The sequence below is a fragment of the Hemitrygon akajei genome, chromosome 7, assembly GCF_048418815.1.
Source record: "Hemitrygon akajei chromosome 7, sHemAka1.3, whole genome shotgun sequence".
Classification (NCBI taxonomy): domain Eukaryota; kingdom Metazoa; phylum Chordata; class Chondrichthyes; order Myliobatiformes; family Dasyatidae; genus Hemitrygon; species Hemitrygon akajei.
Window position 1 is genome coordinate 104527924 of NC_133130.1, and position 18343 is coordinate 104546266.

At 45.3% G+C, this 18343-nt stretch overlaps 1 protein-coding gene across 1 annotated transcript; it reads left to right on the forward strand.

The window, feature by feature from the left end:
* Positions 1-6998: 6998 nt before the first annotated feature.
* Positions 6999-18050, forward strand: dldh (dihydrolipoamide dehydrogenase). The gene is made up of 11 exons (XM_073051614.1): positions 6999-7742; positions 7860-8153; positions 8710-8770; positions 8909-9166; positions 9932-9992; positions 11972-12102; positions 12207-12376; positions 12980-13196; positions 15887-16676; positions 16810-16924; positions 17395-18050. The coding sequence occupies exons 1-11, from the start codon at positions 7689-7691 to the stop codon at positions 17398-17400; spliced, it is 2157 nt and encodes a 718-aa protein (XP_072907715.1). The 5' UTR covers positions 6999-7688; the 3' UTR covers positions 17401-18050.
* Positions 18051-18343: the final 293 nt, after the last annotated feature.

An 18343-nucleotide genomic window follows, 5' to 3' on the forward strand; every position in this document is an offset into this window, starting at 1 on the left:
CGTTTCTGATGAAGGGTCTCGGCCCGAAAAGTCCTCTCCACGGATGCTGCCTGACCTGCTGAGTTCCTCCAGTATTTTATATGTATTGCTCTGGACTTCCATCATCTGGAGATTTTCTGGCGTTCTAAACGTTCCTGTGGCCTTTATGTGTGCTCACCAACATCTAATTTTGCAGAATCTTGTGATCTTGAGCACGTATGCGTATCATCCTCAGAGGAGACAGAGTACCGAAGAGCTAAATATGAATGTGTCCGTGCACGAATCTGTATTGTACTGATACTGTGTTGAGTCCCGATGAAGGGTCTCGCCTCGAAACGTCGACTTTCCAGAGATGCCGCCTGGCTGCTGAGTTTCCCAGCAATCTGTATGTGTTCTCCGTATTGTAGGGCCGCGTTAGTGTTCGCACATGCGCGAGATTGCGTGTCCAATGTTCACGTGCATAAGTGTGCACGCCAATTTGTTGGTGTATTCATACTCATCAGTGTGGGCATTCCGGGCATGGCGCTCTCCAAGCTTCCAGTGTACTTTCGCTCTCCTGTAGTTTCAGATCAGTGCGAAGAGCCCGTTCTCCGTGGAACCTCTGTCTTGTTACAAGGAGGTTCCAGAGTCAGATTTAAGTTTAATATCACTGTCGTATGTCGTGGAATGTTATTTTGCGGCAGTGCTACATTGCAACACATGATAAAAACTATTACTTACATAAAAACTATGTGTAAGTTAAGTAAGTAGAGCAAAAGGAGAACAGAAAAGGAAAAATAAATAGCGAGGTGGTCTCGTTGGCTTATTGGTCATTCAGAAATCTGATGGCGGAGGGTAAGAAATTGTTTCTACAACATTGATTGAGTGTGTTCAGGCTCCTGTACCTCCTCCTTGAGGATAGCAAATGAGAAGAGGGCATGGCCTGGGTGATAGGGGCCCTTAATGATGGATGCCGTCTTTCTGAGGCATCTCCTTCTGAAGATGCCCTCGATGCTGGGGAGCCGAGTGTCCATGATGGAGCTGGCGGGGTTTGCAACCCTCTGCAGGTTTCTTTTCGATCTTGTGCAGCGGCCCTCCAAACCCGAAGATGAAGCAGCCAGTTGCAATGCTCTCCGCGGTACCTCTGTGGAAATCCGGCGGCAAAAGCTGCGGCTGAGGCTCGTTTGAGCGAACCACGGGCCCGCGTGGCACAGGCTGGCACGGCCTGTGTGGTGCCTCCCGTCTCTCCTCCCTCATTTCATTTACAACATATCTTTAATTAGGCGGAACTAGCCAATGCTAACTCCTAAAGAGAACGTAAAGAGAAGAACAACCGAATTACCTCTTAGAAGGTTAGCTCTGTGTTAAAATTGAAAGGGCAACAGGTGGAAATTAAATAACTTTACAGGTTGGGTTAAAGGATCTTTTAAGAGCAGATTTAGGGATTAGTCAGATGTTATTGCTGGTATAAAATTAAACAGCGTAGAGCTCTGGGGAGTGTAGCGATCTGAGAGATTAATATATTGTGGAATTGTGCGCACAATGCCTCGCTATTGTGGTGATGTATGAGAGAATAGTGAATGGGATGGAACATATGCAGCCTGTCACCGCAGGTGCCGACATCTGTTCAACTCGAGGCAGATGCTTATAGAAAGCGATGGAGTCTCCCCGACCCCGGCCCGTCCCATTCAGAGCCCATTGCTCTATACTTAGTGAAATAAATCAGATCACATTGCACAGCAATGCTAAGTCAACGGTGCAAATATTCTGTAAACTATCGGAATTCACTCTGGATATTAAAAAACGTGTCGAGGTTGCCAATATTTTGGTTGTAGTATTATTGTGAGTTAGAAGCGGGGCGTGCGGTGCCAGAGAGACTGTTTTCCGTTATCCAAACACTTCTACGCGAAGGTTGATTAGTACGAAAAAAAAAGTAACTACAAACGCGCATTAAACAGCGCAACAATTACACAAACACCTGCAAATCCCGGCGCAGCCAGATCGAGCGATTAAACAAACCATTTTCCCTTTAGTGAACTAAACATTGCATAATTAGCGGACGACTTTCAATAACACAACCAGGCAATGGTAGTGCAGAGGAAATGTTGAATTAAATGTATTGATATATCGATCTAGGGATCTCTCTCCACCCCCCCCCCCCCATCTGGCGAGAAGTTGCCCGGTGCTTTTAACAATATGTTCACATCGAAGTTAAACTGTATAAATAAAGAATTTGCTGGGGTAAATACAAATACCTTCTACCTAGCTGTAAACTCGCGTCAAAGTTTGAATTTCACAACATTGCAGCCGCAACTTTTAAGCGGCATTTCATTGCTGGATTTCAGATGCTTCGAATGTGCCGAGATACAAATATAAAATGCTAAGGATTTTTAAAAGAAGCGCTGTTTTTCGTCATGGCCGTAACAACGAATGACCATGTTTAGTAAAGATTCCTTTTGTTCTTCTATGTGAAAATAAATCAGGGATAATATGCAGAGTAACACACAAAACGCTGGTGGAATTCAGCATCTGCAGAAACTCTTGTGTTAGAGATAACGTGCACACTTCCAAATTGCGGCAGCCTTCACTGGCGCTACCAATCTGTTAGCTGGGAGCTAATTGTAGCCTGGAGTTATGCGCAATCCTCTGTCACAAGTCGAAGGGGTTCTTCCAATCAGGTTGAGAATTAGCCCCGGAGCCGGCAGATGTTGCGAGCAGACATCGGCACGCGACCGCGCGCAGCTCCGCAAAAAAATTCAGCAAATAATCTGAGTTTTCGTTTTTATTGTGCTGGAAGTAAGGAACGGTACACACCAGTTTATCTTTCTCACCTCATCCCTACCTTTTCTCATATTCTCTATCCCTTAAGCGGAAATGAATGAGATTTAAAAAAAATTAGAGATCAGGGAGCACTCTGAATTGGGCAGCCGGGGTGTATAAAGACACGTAGTGAGCAGCTGGTCTGGTAATCTGATCTGGGGACAAAAAAGGAATGCCCCCTCGGTTCTAAGATCACAGGTAAACATACCAGTTTTGTTATGAAAATGAGTCCTGCGACTCGCCGCAGCAGATGATTTTCGGTGGATGGCAGTGTTTGAAAAGGTAGACAAGAGAGCTTTGTATCTCTCATCTGCTTTCCCCTGTGCAGGATGAGCCACGCGACTGGCGCATTCATATTGTAATTAGCACATGCCGGGCACCAGCTCGGAGACTTTCTGCCCAGTTCCTCAAACTGTTAAAAAAAATTGAAGGAGGGGGTCAATTTAAGAATTATTTTCGATTCTAGCTCCTCCGCCTACCACCACAGGTGCACCTCGGATTATTCTGGTTGTTTACAGATAACTTGCAGCAAAACCGCAACAACACTAAGCAAAATTGTCATTAAAGCTTTAGACAATACCAGCGCTTCACTTGAAATGAATTCCATTAGTGCCGATGCTAGGGGCGTGCTCTTATTATTAAAACCTCTGATTCTCTTCAATCCTCCGATTCTGACCTCACCATATAATTTACTATTTTACTCAGTTCTCTTTTAAGACACTCACTCAGAAATATAACATCTTAAAGGCTTTTAAAGTTAAATTTCAGACTGCATAATCCTTGATTCAGCCAAGCCAAACTCATTGACAAATCATCAACCAGAGGCATCTCCAGCCTCTTATAACACTTTTCAAAACAAGAATTCCAGAGGGTGGATATTATACTGTGGTTATTTAACTCTCTATCAATAGGACATGCCATTGAATTTTTCTGCCTCGCCTCATAACAAACATTTAGCTCTATGCGATTATACACACTTACACACACACACACACACACACACGCACACACACACACACACACACACACACACACACACACACACACACACACACACACACACACACACACACACACACATCTTCTTCGGCTGTCCATCGATTTTCGATGATGACTGAGACCGGCAGTTGCCCATGCTGCAAGTCTCCCCTCCACCAAAGGTACAGCTTGGCACCGGTGTCGTCGCAGAGCAATGTGTGGTTAAGCTCAAGGACACAACGCAGCTAAGGCTTGAACTAGCAACCTTCAGATCATTAGACCGATGCCTTAACCACTTGGCCACGCGCTGCACAAACATACACACACTTATACACACACACACAGATATACACACACACATATACACACATCTACAGCATCTGCTAGAGACAAATTACATCTTAGTTATGTCATTATTACATCTTAGACTCCAGGACTGAATGTTTGGGATCCAATTTAATGCTAGCGCAATAAATAAACAAGTAAATTAGCTGACAAAATATACACATTCAAAAGGTGCACCATGTAGGCATTACAATGTTTTCTCTAACAATTTATTCATTTAATCTGAAAATTAAACTGTAGGACCATAAGACATTCGAACAGAATCAGACCATTCAGCCTATCCAGTCTGCTCCACCATCCCTTCATGGCTGACTAGTTTCCTTCTCAACTCCATTCTCCTGCCTTCTTTCCGTAACTGACACCCTGACTAGTCAAGAACCTGTGAATGCTAACATTACATTTGCCTTCCTTTACCAATGACTCAACCTGTAAGTTAACTTTGAGGGAATCCTGCCCAAGGACTCCCAAGTCCCTTTGCACCTCTGATTTCTGAATTTGCTTCCCGTTTCAAAAATAGTCTACATCTTTATTCATTCTACCAACGTGTCTGACTAATTTCAGTGGGTTTATAGATTTGTTCTCCTAATGTTGAGAGAGAGAGGGGGGGAGGGAGGGGGACAGAGAGAAAGAGGGAGGGAAGGAAGGAGGGAGGGAGAGAGGGGGAGAGAGAGAAAGAGGGAGGGAAGGAAGGAGGGAGGGAGAGAGGGTGGGAGGGAAGGAGGGGGAGAGAGAAAGGGGAGAGAAAGAGGGAGGGAAGGAAGAGGGAGGGAGAGAGGGAGGGAGGGGGAGAGAGGGTTGGAGGGAGGGAGGGGGAGAGAACAAATCCTTTAGTAATGGCCTATCTGAGCCATATGTCATTTGCCATACCGTTACAGGTTATTTTGAGCATGCTTTTGAGTAGCACTGATCGGAGGGTCGCATTTGCAAGTAAAGTCATACAGAGACATGCCATTTTCAGTGGAATAACGCCATTTGTTCGGAGCAGATGGTTGGCTATCTGCTGACCGCGTCTGAGGCGTGTCGTACCCCTTGAGATCGAATCCCCAAGGGTTCCTCTTGTCTTGATAATGAAAATTAAACTGGGGGAAGAAAGCTGAATAGTTGGACCTCGAATCGCCAGAGCTGCCCTCTCTTTGTTTCCGTAGTTACTGGTGGACAGGAGTTAAACTACAACAGGCTCCGGCAGAACCACTAAGTTAAACAGTCTCTGTCTCATTCCCCACCTCCCTCCCGTTCTGAAACGCAGGTTCGGCCTTCTAGGAGGAGGAGGAAAGAAAAGAGAGCTTTCTGCCTGATTTCACGAAAACAGAATCGCGTGGCATAAATTGAGCCTGAAAAGAATAAGTGCACTGGCAAGGATTGCCGTGTTTTAGTATGCCTTTCAGTCACGCTTTGCCGCTGCAATCGGGAAATCTGTACCCCGTCAATTCAACAAACGCATGCTGGGCGGTTGAGAAAGGCACATTTTTTTTTGTCGTGTTAAACCCTTGCGCGTGGAACCTATTTACACTTGAATATTAATAAAATTGCGATGCGTTACGTTTTTGCAATGCATTAACTTGCAAGCCATTATCTGGCGTCTGTGTATTTTTTTAAAAAAAAATCTCTTTGGAAGACATTGTTTAGAGGGGCAAAGAAAGTCTTTTGAATCACTTGTTGCTTCCTTTTATAAGAGTTAACATTACAGCCTCCGCATCAGCATTCTCTCTTTCCAAAGTCAATGTTTCTGCGATTGGCTCGAGATAAATTGAGTTTCTCCAAGTCATTGCACGCCTGGTGTAAAAGTAATCCGGTCAGATGAGTCATTAATGCAGCAGGAAACCGTGCAGCACAACGATGCCTTTTAAAAATATAACAATAAAAGGCACTTCATCTGAACTCTCCATGGGCATTTCTCTCTCGCCCCCTCCCCTTCATATATCGCGAGGAGCACGATAAATGCCCCCAGGAGTGAAAGGTAAATATAGCAAACTGTTTACAACAAACTTGACCGGTAAATTCTTTTCCGAGAAAGTCGCTTCCACAGCTGTTCATAGATCTTAGCTGATAGTGCAGGACAAAGTCTAGCAAAATAAAAGAACTTTTGCCTGTGGATTTGAGCTACTATAGATAAAAAAAAGCATAGAACTGTTGCGTGTGAGTTATGTTTAGTGAACTTTTAGCCAGGTTATGTACTTTGGTACCTAGAGGGTTGGTCAGTTGTTGTGATGTGTTTGTTTGTTGGCCGGATTCAATGCAGGAGCAGAGGGGAGGCAGCGTGCGCCGGGGGGAGCTGCTCTATTGTAGGGAGCAGGTGCTTGCTCCCATTAACATACAGCTGAGAGCACAATGAGTCGCCTTGAGCTCAACAATAACAACTGTCGTAATGACAGCCACGCGAACGACACACACCCACCAACTCCCCCCCCCCCCGACACAGCTTTGCAGAAACACACACATACACACACACACGGAGTCAAAATCCATAAATGCTCTAACTTTCATCGGAAAACTCAAAGTTTCTGTCGCCACAATCCTCCCCGCCCCTCAGATTCCTTGCGTAAAGTGAAATTGGAGCGAAAAGTGGGGAAGGGGAGCATATTTTCACAACATGGCCCCCTGTCCGCTCTTCTGTTAACTTAATAAATTGTTACAATTCAGAGAAACTTGCACGACTGTTTATATACGGCATATATATATTCGTTGGAATTTAAATGAGTTTTTGTGTGTGCTGGGAGAATTGCCCAGCTCAGTGACCATTTGGCGATCCATTGAGGAGGGCAAGACCGGCCCCTTTTGTAACAGCTCGCCAGATTGGGAGGGGGTGGGGGGAGAGTTGGTCGAACAATCTGTGTGTCATTAGGAATGCAGTTCCGCTGTTGTATATAAAGAGAGGGCAGGGCGCTTGGTTCATCAGTCTTCGAGGGTTGCGGATCCGACTGGGAGTGAATTAGGGAAGGCGTTTGTATACGAGGCATAGGGAGAGAAGAGGGAGGGAGAGAGAGAGAGAGAGCGGGAGGCAGAGCATCAAAGTAAAAAAAAAAGTGAGAGGACAACAAAAGGGATAACCTCCTGGATCCGACCTTCTCCGAGAACATTAGTGCTCTCTCTGCCTTCTCCATTTAAAATCAACTAGTTAAAAATTCAGCTGGAATCATTGAGAGAACTAAGGCTGTTGCTAAATTTCCTGGAAACCATCTCGCTGCACAGGGTGTTTCCCTCTGGAATTAAACCCCGAATATCTGGGGTAAAATTAAAGAGGCAGCCCACGCAAGAGAGAGAGAAGGAGAGCGAGAGAGAGAGAGGGGGGCAGACAGATACAGAGAGACAGAGGCAGAGAAAGAGAGAGAGAAAAAAGAAAAGTGTCAGCTCGCTGCAAAGGACCTCAGCCAGTGTGAGCGCCTCGATCTTTCGACCGCTGCGCTCCGGCCACGGAGCCTCATTGAGAGGAACTGTCAGTCATCGGCGCAAGGGCGGTTCTGTGGAGAATTGCAGCAGGCAGAGGATTTGAGAGAGGAAAAACAGAAGCATTCTCAGTGGAGCTGTGAGCGGCAAGCCTTAGTCCGGGCTCCCCCTTCCGTAAAGGCCAAGTGAGATCGTGCCCAGCCATGGCCCGTCGCAGCCTCTGTCTCCTTATCATAGTTTTCGCCACGCTTCATCAGGTAAGCTGGCTGCTCCCGATTTACCCCCCCCCCCCTTCCACCTACACCTAAATCGCTCACATCCTTTCGTGGCTCTTCCTCGTCCCTTTTACATCCCACCTTTTTGACTCTCCACAGGCTTCTCCCTCGGGGGTGTTTGAGTTGAAATTACAAGAATTCAATAATCGCAAAGGCCTGAGTGGCAACGTAAACTGTTGCAAAGGAGGATCTGCTTCCAACTACGGGCTGCCCTGCGAGTGTAAGACCTTCTTCCGCGTGTGTCTGAAACATTACCAGACCAACATCTCCCCGGAGCCCCCGTGCACCTACGGCAGTGCCCTCACCCCTGTGCTCGGCTCCAACTCGTTCTCCATCCCGGACGCCGAAGCCTTCAGCAACCCCATCCGATTTCCGTTCGCCTTCACCTGGCCGGTAAGTTGCCTTGTTGAGGAGGGAGGGAGTGTGTGTGTCAGAGAGAACAGTGCGGGAAAGCTGAGGTGACGGTGGATTGAGTCAGGCTGTGAAGAAGGAACACGCGTTTGAACTAGAGTAAAAAGAGTTAATGATGTGGGAAACTTCACAGACCCTAACTGGCAATTTTCATCCCAGCGTGAGATTCCTAACGGCTTCATTTTACAATCCTATGTGTGAAGGTGGTGAAATTAAGCGTAAAGATGGATAACAATTGCCGTCTCTGCCAGTATCCTGCGCCGAGATTATAAACACACTTCTGATTAGAGATCCGCTCCTCATGTTTGAAATGCAAAGGCTGCAGAGATTGTGTGTGTGTCTGTGTGTGTGTGTGTGTGTGTGTGTGTGTGTGTGTGTGTGTGTGTGTGTGTGTGTGTGTGTGTGTGAGTGTGTTTGTGTGTGTGTGTGTGTGTGTGTGTGTGTGTGTGTGTGTGTGTGTAGAACAGCTTTGATATGATTCCTTTTTATCGAGGCTGATTTTGTAGGTTCACATTTTGCTTTATCTTGTTTGAAACAGGGGACTTTCTCTTTGATCATTGAAGCCCTGCACGCAGACCCCACCGATGACCTTAGTACAGGTAACTTCCTCCCTCTCCCTACTTCCCGTAATCTCGAATTTACCCCCCCCCCCGCACACACCATTTTTATTATTGCCTCTGGTGAGATGTCTGTCATGTCTTTAACAATGCGTGTTTCCCCACGCTGCGTGGCTGCAGATAATCCAGATCGGCTCATCAGCCGCCTGGCGACCCAGCGACACCTCACCGTGGGCGACGAGTGGTCCCAGGACGTACATATCAGCAGCAGAACCGAACTCAAGTACTCCTACCGCTTCGTCTGTGACGAACACTACTACGGAGAGGGCTGCTCCGTCTTCTGCCGCCCCCGAGATGACGCCTTTGGCCACTTCAGCTGTGGCGAGAAAGGTGAAAAGATGTGCAACCCGGGCTGGAAGGGGCCATACTGCACTGAATGTGAGTGCACACTTCTCATTACACGCGGCGACTTTAAAACTGCTCGATCAACGGGACTCAACCCCGTCTTTAACTTTGCTCTTGAGGTTAAACCATTTTCAATATTTACTTTAAGCAAACCTTTAAGATGGAGTTCGTAAACAAGAAGGCGCTCGAACAGACGCATATAGTCTGCACCGAACTTTAGGCTCTCGCCAATGCAAAGAGCAGCAACTCCGGGGGCCCCCAGTTCACGCTCATTGGGCCATCTCAGCTCGTGCGGTGACAATTGAGCGGGCGGGCTTTGGGCCGGGGCGCGGATGGGCGGCCGGCAGGCTGGCTGGCGGTGGCGTGCATTGTTATCGAGAGCACACAAGTCCACGAGGGCAGCTGCGCTGTGGGGCTGAGAGGTAGCGAACAATGAGGCAGCTGTCTTACTGCAGCTAGCCTGCAAACCAGCTGTCCACTCTTATCTACACACACACACACACACACACTCACTCACTCACACTCACACACTCACACTCACTCTCTCTCTCTCACACACACACGGGTGGGGGGGGGTAAACTGCTGAATGCGGTGAAGCTGAGGGTGTTACAGAAAAGCGAGAAGGGCGGATAATAAAAGTTAAATATAAACGTTTTGTGAGTTAGCTTTGTACCGATGTTTTACAGTAGTGAGTGATCTTCAATCATCGTGTGTGAAAACCTATTCTGTCTCCTCATCTTTTGTTTTAGGGTTTGATAGGTAGATTTAAAAGTTGCAACTTTTCTTTCTTCCCTCAGCTATCTGCCTTCCTGGATGCGACGAACAACACGGATACTGCGACAAACCCGGGGAATGCAAGTGAGTAATGAGAGCTGCTGTCGGATGATCGGTAGATAAAAGAGGCGGTAAATGATCTGTATCGGAAGGTGCGTGGGAATAGAAGGCATCTTTCAGAGTTCAAAGAGGTTCATCTCCTGGTGGCTGTTAGGTACATCTTGGAAGCCTGGGAAACTGCAAGTCTTTGGGGATCATGTAACAAAAGGAAAACATTACTGTTAAACTCGAATTTACACTACCCTACTGGGAAGTAAATTTACTATTATTACCGAGTTAAACGAGTGCAGGGAGACTCATTACAGCACTCAGTGTTCTGTCACGGAACAGCTGCTCACAGCGCCCTCTATTGGCCAATGCGGAGAGACCGGAACGAATCAGTCGGTCAACTTGGGCAAGTTTTCAAGCGACCACAACAATACGGACGTTCTTTTTCACCACCATCGCTCTAAGCAGGACATTTTTACAGGGCTTTGAAAACTTTTTTTTTGTAATATGCATACTATGCATATTCAGAATGAAACTTGAAGAATCACATGCTTTCGATTTTTATTTATGAATTGAAGGGTATAATGAAATTAGAGAACAAGGAAGAAACTCTTACACGTTTTGTAAACCTTTTCTAGCTGCGTCCAATTACCGCTGTGTGGCGACAAAGGCCAGGGAGCATTTCAGTTACTGCACGGCCTAGAGGGAACTCTGCAGAGAGTGACTTTTCACAAATCATTTATTGTATTTTAAAGCTCTCACGTCAACCACACTGGCCCATAGAAATTCAATCAATCTTAAATTTCTTGTAAATTGGCATTTTAAGCCATTTTTCAGGATGTGGACGTCAGTTGATTGTCTTGGGAAGGTGTCAGCTACCTTTCATTGTGATATATCAATAACTTGCTAGAATTATATGTGGGTAAGAACAGCTGTTTTCCTCCTGGAAGGTGAACCAGGTGGCTTTTTATGACATGGTCACCATTGCTAAGACCAGTTCTTTTTAAACAGTTTATTAAGTGAATTAAAATTCCACAGCTGTCATGGTGGGATATGAACTGGTGCAAAGTCCCATAAACCAGTACTGCAAACCTACTGAACTCGAATCTTGCACGTTGTGAATTCACACCATGAACAACAATTCAATTGTTGCCTTTGTGCATTTTTAGTTCTTCACTTTCAAATTTCGTTTTCTAGGCAGCAGAGTTGCAGAGCTCTACAACACTACAGCACAGAAACAGGCCTATCTAGTCTGCTAACCTGCCTAGTCCCATTGACAGCATCCATTCCATCACTTCCACACCCAGCCCATCCATGTACCTGCCAAAACTTCTCTTAAATGTTGAAATCGAATCTGCACCTACCACTTACACTGGCAACTTGATCACAATCTACCACTCTCTGAGTGAGTGAAGTTCACCTTCAGGTTCCCCTTAAAAAATTTCACCTTTCTCCCTTAACCCATGACCTCTACTTTTTGACTCACCCAACCTCAGTGCTTGCTTTTACATTTATACATTCCTCTCATAATTCTGTATACAGTTCCATAACTATATATTTACTGTAGTTGCATAACTATATATTTTAAAACCCTAGGTTTTAATTCTTGTATCCTAATCCTTTTAACAATAATTAATCATCACAGAATTATTGTCCTAGCAATGAGGAGGCAGCATTGTGTTCCTGGAATTAACAAAATCACTGCCCCCTTCTTAATGGCAGCGAGGGATACCAAGTAAATGTTAGCCTTCCCTCTGATGTCCATTCACATAAGTGAGTAAATAACTACTTTCCTCTTCTTCTTAAGCCTGTCACCCCTCCCAGGCCATGAGCTGCTGACAGCATCCTCTGTCCTGGGCTCAGTCCTGTGCCTTCTGCTTTCATCAAATAACTATTTTAGGAGGGGAGTGATTAACTTTCTTACAATGGTTTGTTCAGATAATCCTTCAGAGGAGAAGGAAGACTTCCTTTTGCATGAAATATGTTTCCAAGCATTGTTTGTTGTGTATTTCTAGATGCCGGGTGGGATGGCAAGGACGATACTGTGACGAGTGCATTCATTATCCTGGTTGCCTACATGGAACGTGTCAACAGCCTTGGCAATGTAACTGTCAGGAAGGGTGGGGCGGTCTGTTTTGCAACCAAGGTAAAGATGTTTTCCCATTTTCACTGAAAGTCCAACTCTTTGATTTGGTGTTTGGTTTAGTGTTTGTTTTAATTTCTTCTGTGATTGACCATTTCTCATACCAGACCTGAATTACTGTACTCACCACAAGCCATGCAAAAATGGAGCCACGTGCACGAACACCGGTCAAGGGAGCTACACTTGTTCTTGCCGCCCTGGTTTCACCGGGTCCAACTGCGAAACTGAAATCAATGAGTGCGATGTCAATCCCTGCAAAAATGGCGGAAGCTGCACAGTAAGTGAGAGTCACCCCTTTAGTCAAGTGTAATAAAGCTCCTAGCAAGGGTATAGATTGAGGAGATGCAAGCAGGCTTTTCCAATTGAGGTTTGATGAGACAGGAACTAGAGGTCATGGGTTAGCTGCAAAAGGTGAAATGTTTTGGGGGAGATCTTCTTCACTCAGAGAATGGTGGGAGCATGGAACTTGCTGTGGGCAGAAGGGGAGGATATGGGTGCGATTGTAACATTGAAGAGGTTTTGATAGGTACGTGGAGAGGAGGGGTGTGGAGGGTCATGACCCAGCTCTGAGTTGGTGAGACTAAGCAGAATAATCGTTTGGGATGGACGAGATGGACTGAAGGGCTTGTTTCTGTGCTGTAGTGCTCGATGGCTTGGGGAAGGAGCATGCGCTCTCTGTGGGCACAGTAGGAGAACGGTGGGGCCCCACAGGGGCTTGAGATAATAGTAATCATATTTTAGTTTGAAATTGTAAAAGGTTTTGTGAACTTCTGATAATGTGTGTTTTTTTGAGAAAAAATACATTATATATTGATAAAAGAGACCTATGACTCACTCTACCTTGTGTATAAGTAACCATTGCATTAAAATCTCTCTCTAGGATCTGGAGAATCAGTATTCCTGTACGTGTCCTCCTGGCTTCCATGGGAAAAACTGTGAACTGAGTGCCATGAAGTGTGAGGACAGGCCCTGCTTTAATGGAGGGAGGTGCTCGGACAAACCCACTGGTGGCTACAGCTGTCACTGTCCGGCCAGTTATTCTGGCTTCAACTGTGAAAAGAAAATTGACCTCTGCAGTTCCAGTCCGTGCACCAATGGTAAGCAGGAATGTAAATGTGCAGATTTCAGGTGTAATGGTGGTGCTTACGTTACCTCATCCACCTATCTCCTTGCAGCTTCTTGCTTCATCTGCACTCACCCACATTCCCCCACTCTCCCATGTAAGCCCCTACTCTCCCACATTGCCCCCCACTCACCCACATTACCCCCCACACTCCCACATTTCCCCTCCACTCAGTTACATCGCCCCCACTCTCCCATGTAAACCCCTACTCTCCCACATTCCCCCTCCACTCACCCACATTACCCCCCACACTCCCACACAACCCCCTACTCTCCCTCATTCCCCCCTCCACTCACCCACATTCCCCCCTCCACTCACCCACATTTCTCCCTCCACTCACCCACATTCCTGAATTCCTCTTAAACTCACAACCTGTCTTTCCTTCTAAGGATCTCCTGAAGTCCTGTCTCTGTTGAACATCCCTTGGTCAGCCGTTCCTAATACTACCTCTTGTGACTCGGCATCAAAAGTTGCTTAACCACACATTCCTGCTTCGTGGTTGAGTGTGTAGCTTGAACCTGCTCCAACTCCAGCTACAAGTTTGTAGAAGATACCACAGTAGTGGGTCACATCTCATAACAATGAGCCAGAGTGTGGGAAGGTGATAGTGACATGAAATCAGACAACACTTTCCCCCAAACATCAGCAAAACAAAAGAGCTGTCATTGACTTCAGGAAGGCAGTGCACACGCTCCTGTCTACATCAAAGGTGTTGGGGTTGAGGCCTCTCCAATACTCTGTTCTGGTCCAACCATGTAGATTAACAGCCAAGAAAGCTCAGCAATTCCTCTTCTTCCTCAGGAGGCTAAAGAAATTTGACATGTCCCCATCAGCCTTTATTGATGTTTGCCACTGCACCATATAAAGCATTCTGTCTGGATGCATTACAGATTGGTATGCACGTGACGGCAAATAAATGCAGAGGACTGGCCACAGCTCAGCACAGAAACCAGCTTTCCCTCTATTGACTATGTCTATACTTATCCTGCCTCAGTAAGGCAGCCAGTATAATCAAAGACCTCACCTCACTCACCCACCCACAAAGAGGTAGCTGAAGAAATTGTGGAAGCATTAGTAATGATCTATTCAGGGGGAGAAGCAGAAGGAAGGAAGGAAATTAGAGGACTGTGCGTGAGTGGTTGGGAAAGTGTTGGAGTCCATTATTAAGGATAAGGTTCTGGGGTACTTGGAGACACATGATAAAATAAGCAAAGTCAGAATGGCTTCCTTAAGGGGAAATTTTGCCTGAGAAACCTGCTGGATTTTTTTTGAGGAAGTAAGAGGTAGGATAGACAAAAGTAGAGTCAATGGATGGTGTTTACTTGGATTTTCAGAAGGCCTTTGACAAGGTGGCACACATAAGGCTGCTTAACAAGATATTCCAGGAAAGATACTACTATGGATAGAAGATTGGATGACTGACAGGAAGCAAAGTGTCAGAATAAAGGGGGCCTGTTCTGGATGGCTGGTGTTCTGCAGGGATTGGTGAGAGAACCATTGCTTTTCAAGTTATACGTCAGTGATTTGGATGATGGACTGGATGGCTTTGTGGCCAGGTCTGCAAATGATACGAAGATTTGTGGAAGGGCAAGGTGGTGCTGAGGAAGCAGGAAGTCTGCAGAAGGTTGGGGGAATGGGCAAAGAGAACTGGCAGATGGAAAACAGTGTCGGGAAGTGTATGGTCATGTACTTTGGTAGAAGAATAAAGGCATGGGCGATTTTCTTAATGGGGAGAAAATTCAAAAACCTGAGGTGCAAAGGGACTCGTGCAGGTTAACTTGAGTTGGTGGTGAGGAAGGCAAATGCAATGTTAGCATTCATTTCCAGAGGAATGAATTCTAAGGTAAGGACATGTCCGGCACAGCATTGTGGGCCGAAGGGCCTGTATTGTGCTGTTGGTTTTCTATGTTTCTAGGAACTAGAATATGGTGCTGAGGCTTTATAAGGTTTTGGTCAGACCACACTTGGGGTATTGTAAGAATTTTTGAGCCCCTTAACTAAGAAAAGATGTGCTGGCTTTGGAAAGGATCCGGAGGAGGTGCCTAAGAATGATACCAGGAATGAAAGGGTTAATGCATGAGGAGCATTTGATGTCTCTGGGCCTGTACTCACTGGAGTTTAGAAGAATGAGGGGGGATCTCACTGAAACCTATTGAATATTGAAAGACTTAGATTTAAGGGCATGCAGAGGATGTTTCCAACAAGGGGAGAGGCTAGGACCAGAAAGCACAGCCTCAGAAAGAAGGACATCACTTTAGGAGAGGGATGAGGAGGAATTTCTTTAGCCAGATGGTGGTGAATCTGTGGAATTCATTGCTACGGATGGCTGTGGAGGGAAAGCCATTGTGTATATTTAAAGCAGAGGTTGAAAGGTTCTTGATTTAGTGCGATTGTTATAATTTTGTGCCTTCTTGTTTACCTGCCTGTAGTTTCTCTCTAGCTGTTACAATTTAATTTGCATTGTTATTGTTTTACCTTGTACTAGCTTGATGATTTGATCTGTCTGAACAATGTGCAAGGCAAGTGTTTCACTGTATCTTGATATGTGTGACAGTAATAAGCCAATTCCAACCTCGAGGTGTGTTAAAACCTTGATATATAAATTCTGGTTTTCATGTAAGACTTGAATCATCATATCACAGAAGATCTCTTTTATTTCTATAGATGCTGAGTGTGTTGATATTGGGAATTCCTACATATGCAAGTGTCGCGCTGGCTTCATGGGCAGAAACTGTAATATTGATGCGGACAACTGTGCAAGCAGGCCCTGCCTTAACGGCGGAACATGTCAGGATAGAATTAATGACTACACCTGCACCTGTCTGTCTGGATTTAGTGGGAAGAACTGCAGCATCGCTCTCAGTCAATGCATCAACAACCCTTGTCACAACGGGGCAACCTGTCATGAAAGAAACAATCATTATATCTGCCAGTGTGCCCACGGCTATGGTGGTCTTAACTGTCAGTTCCTGCTGCCAGAGCAGCCTCGGGATCAAACTCTCATCATTGACATTAAGGATAAATACACGGATGCCGAGAACAAGGGCCAGTTCCCGTGGGTTGCCGTGGGCGCTGGGGTTATTCTGGCCCTGGTGCTGCTCCTGGGATGTGCAGCAATTGTTGTCTGCATGCGGGTGAAGCTTCAGAAGGGCCAGCAGCGGCCGACCATCTCCAAGAGTGAGATCGAGACAATGAACAACCTGAATGACTGTCATCGTGAGAAGGACATTTCCATCAGCATCATTGCTTCCACACAGATCAAAAACACCAACAAGAAAGTAGATTTGCAAAGTGAAAGTTCTACAGAGAGAAATGGTTACAGGGTCAAATTCCCCTCAGTGGATTATAATCTGGTGCACGAGTTGAGAAATGAAGACTTCCTTAAGGATGAAAATGAACGGGGGGATGCCAGTGTTTCAGAGACAGAACAGAAAAGTACTCCACAACACAATGGGTAAATAAGAAAATCCGTTTACTTTTTATTAGTTGCTGTGAATGTGGCTATTATCTGGGATATCCAATGAATTGCTGGGACACACAGTCAATTGCCTAGCAACCTAACCCTTGCTTTTGTCTCAAACCACCAGCGAACCATCAGAAAGGAAGCAGCCAGAATCGGCATACTCTGCTTCAAAAGACACCAAGTACCAGTCGATATACGTCATATCAGAAGAGAAGGACGAATGTATCATTGCAACTGAGGTCAATGTTTTTCTTCTCCATTCCTTAACACCCAAATGTATGATGGCATGAACTTAATGCATGTGTAATAGAACCAGTTCTCTGTATGCCACTCAATGTAATCCTCCTTTACGTCGGCAAAGGTGCTGGGCATCGAGATATCGTAGCGGTTAGCGTGTTGCTGTTACAGCCCGGGCCATTCAGCATTCAATCCCACCACCATCTGTAAGGAGTTTCTACGTTCCCCCCATGAACCGCGTGGGTTTTCTCTAGGCCCTCTGGTTTCTTTGGTCCCACAGTCCAAAGACTTGTCCGTTTTACGAGTTTAATTGGTTGTTGTTCTATTGTCCTGTAATTAGGCTATGTTACATAGGCGTGTTGCTGGGTGGTGCAGTTCATTGGGCCAAAGTGTCTGTCCCACACTGTATCTATAAACAAAAGTCTGAAAAGAGACCAGCTACTGACAGTAAATCTATTTGCTTTCTCCGCAGGTGTGAAATGGAAGGACAATAATTGAAGTATAGTTGCCTTGCCAAGAAGAGATTTTCTCCAGTAAACTGCTGCTTAGATTGAACCGGTTTCTCTGCTGAAACTGGCAGGAACACTCAAAAGGACAGACAGCAAGCCAGGAGTCTGTACTCTCCACTTGCACTGTCTTTAAATGGCATTTTATAAAGAAATGAAATTCCGTTGCACTATGGACCGACAGTTGCTTCCTGTATTCTCTACAATGTCCGAACAGAAAGCCTGCACTGCCTTTGAGTGTAAATTCAGGAGAAGTTTGAGAAAATGCTCTCACACTGCAGACACGAATGCTGCCTCCGATGCCTTTCCTTGGACGTGAACTATTTAATGGTCGAGGGGAGCAGGAGGAAAAGAGAACACAAGTATTCTTTCGAGTACCGAAATATTTTTTAAAAACTTGCTTGTGCATTTGAAGGTTCTTGAAGTTCATTTCACATAATTTAAAATTCTGCTATATATGTAAAAGGAAAAGGCACTTCAGTTCTATATGTCTATATTTTGTACATATTCGTATTTATAGAAACAGGTGCAAAAGATTATTGGGCTTGTTTGTATTGTTTTTTTGTTACTGAAGAAAAGTGTTTTATAAATATTTTTTCTAAATAAATGAAATGGATTATAATTTTCTGGTGGTCTTCCCTGGTTCTATTTTGTCTATTGTTGGTGCAATACACTAAGTGCTTCATGCTCTGATTTTAGCTTCAAATCTATTTTGTCATCCGGATAAATATCAGCTCCTCAGTTCTATCTGCCCATGTCCGCTTTGTGCAAGTAACTTTTACACATATTTTGCTGATGATTTAAATGAAGGTGGTTACATCTTTTCAAATTAGAACAATTGCAAGTCCCTAAACTTCAATATCGCCCAGTAACACCATTTGATTGGTTTCTTACAGGAGTCATACACTCAGTGGC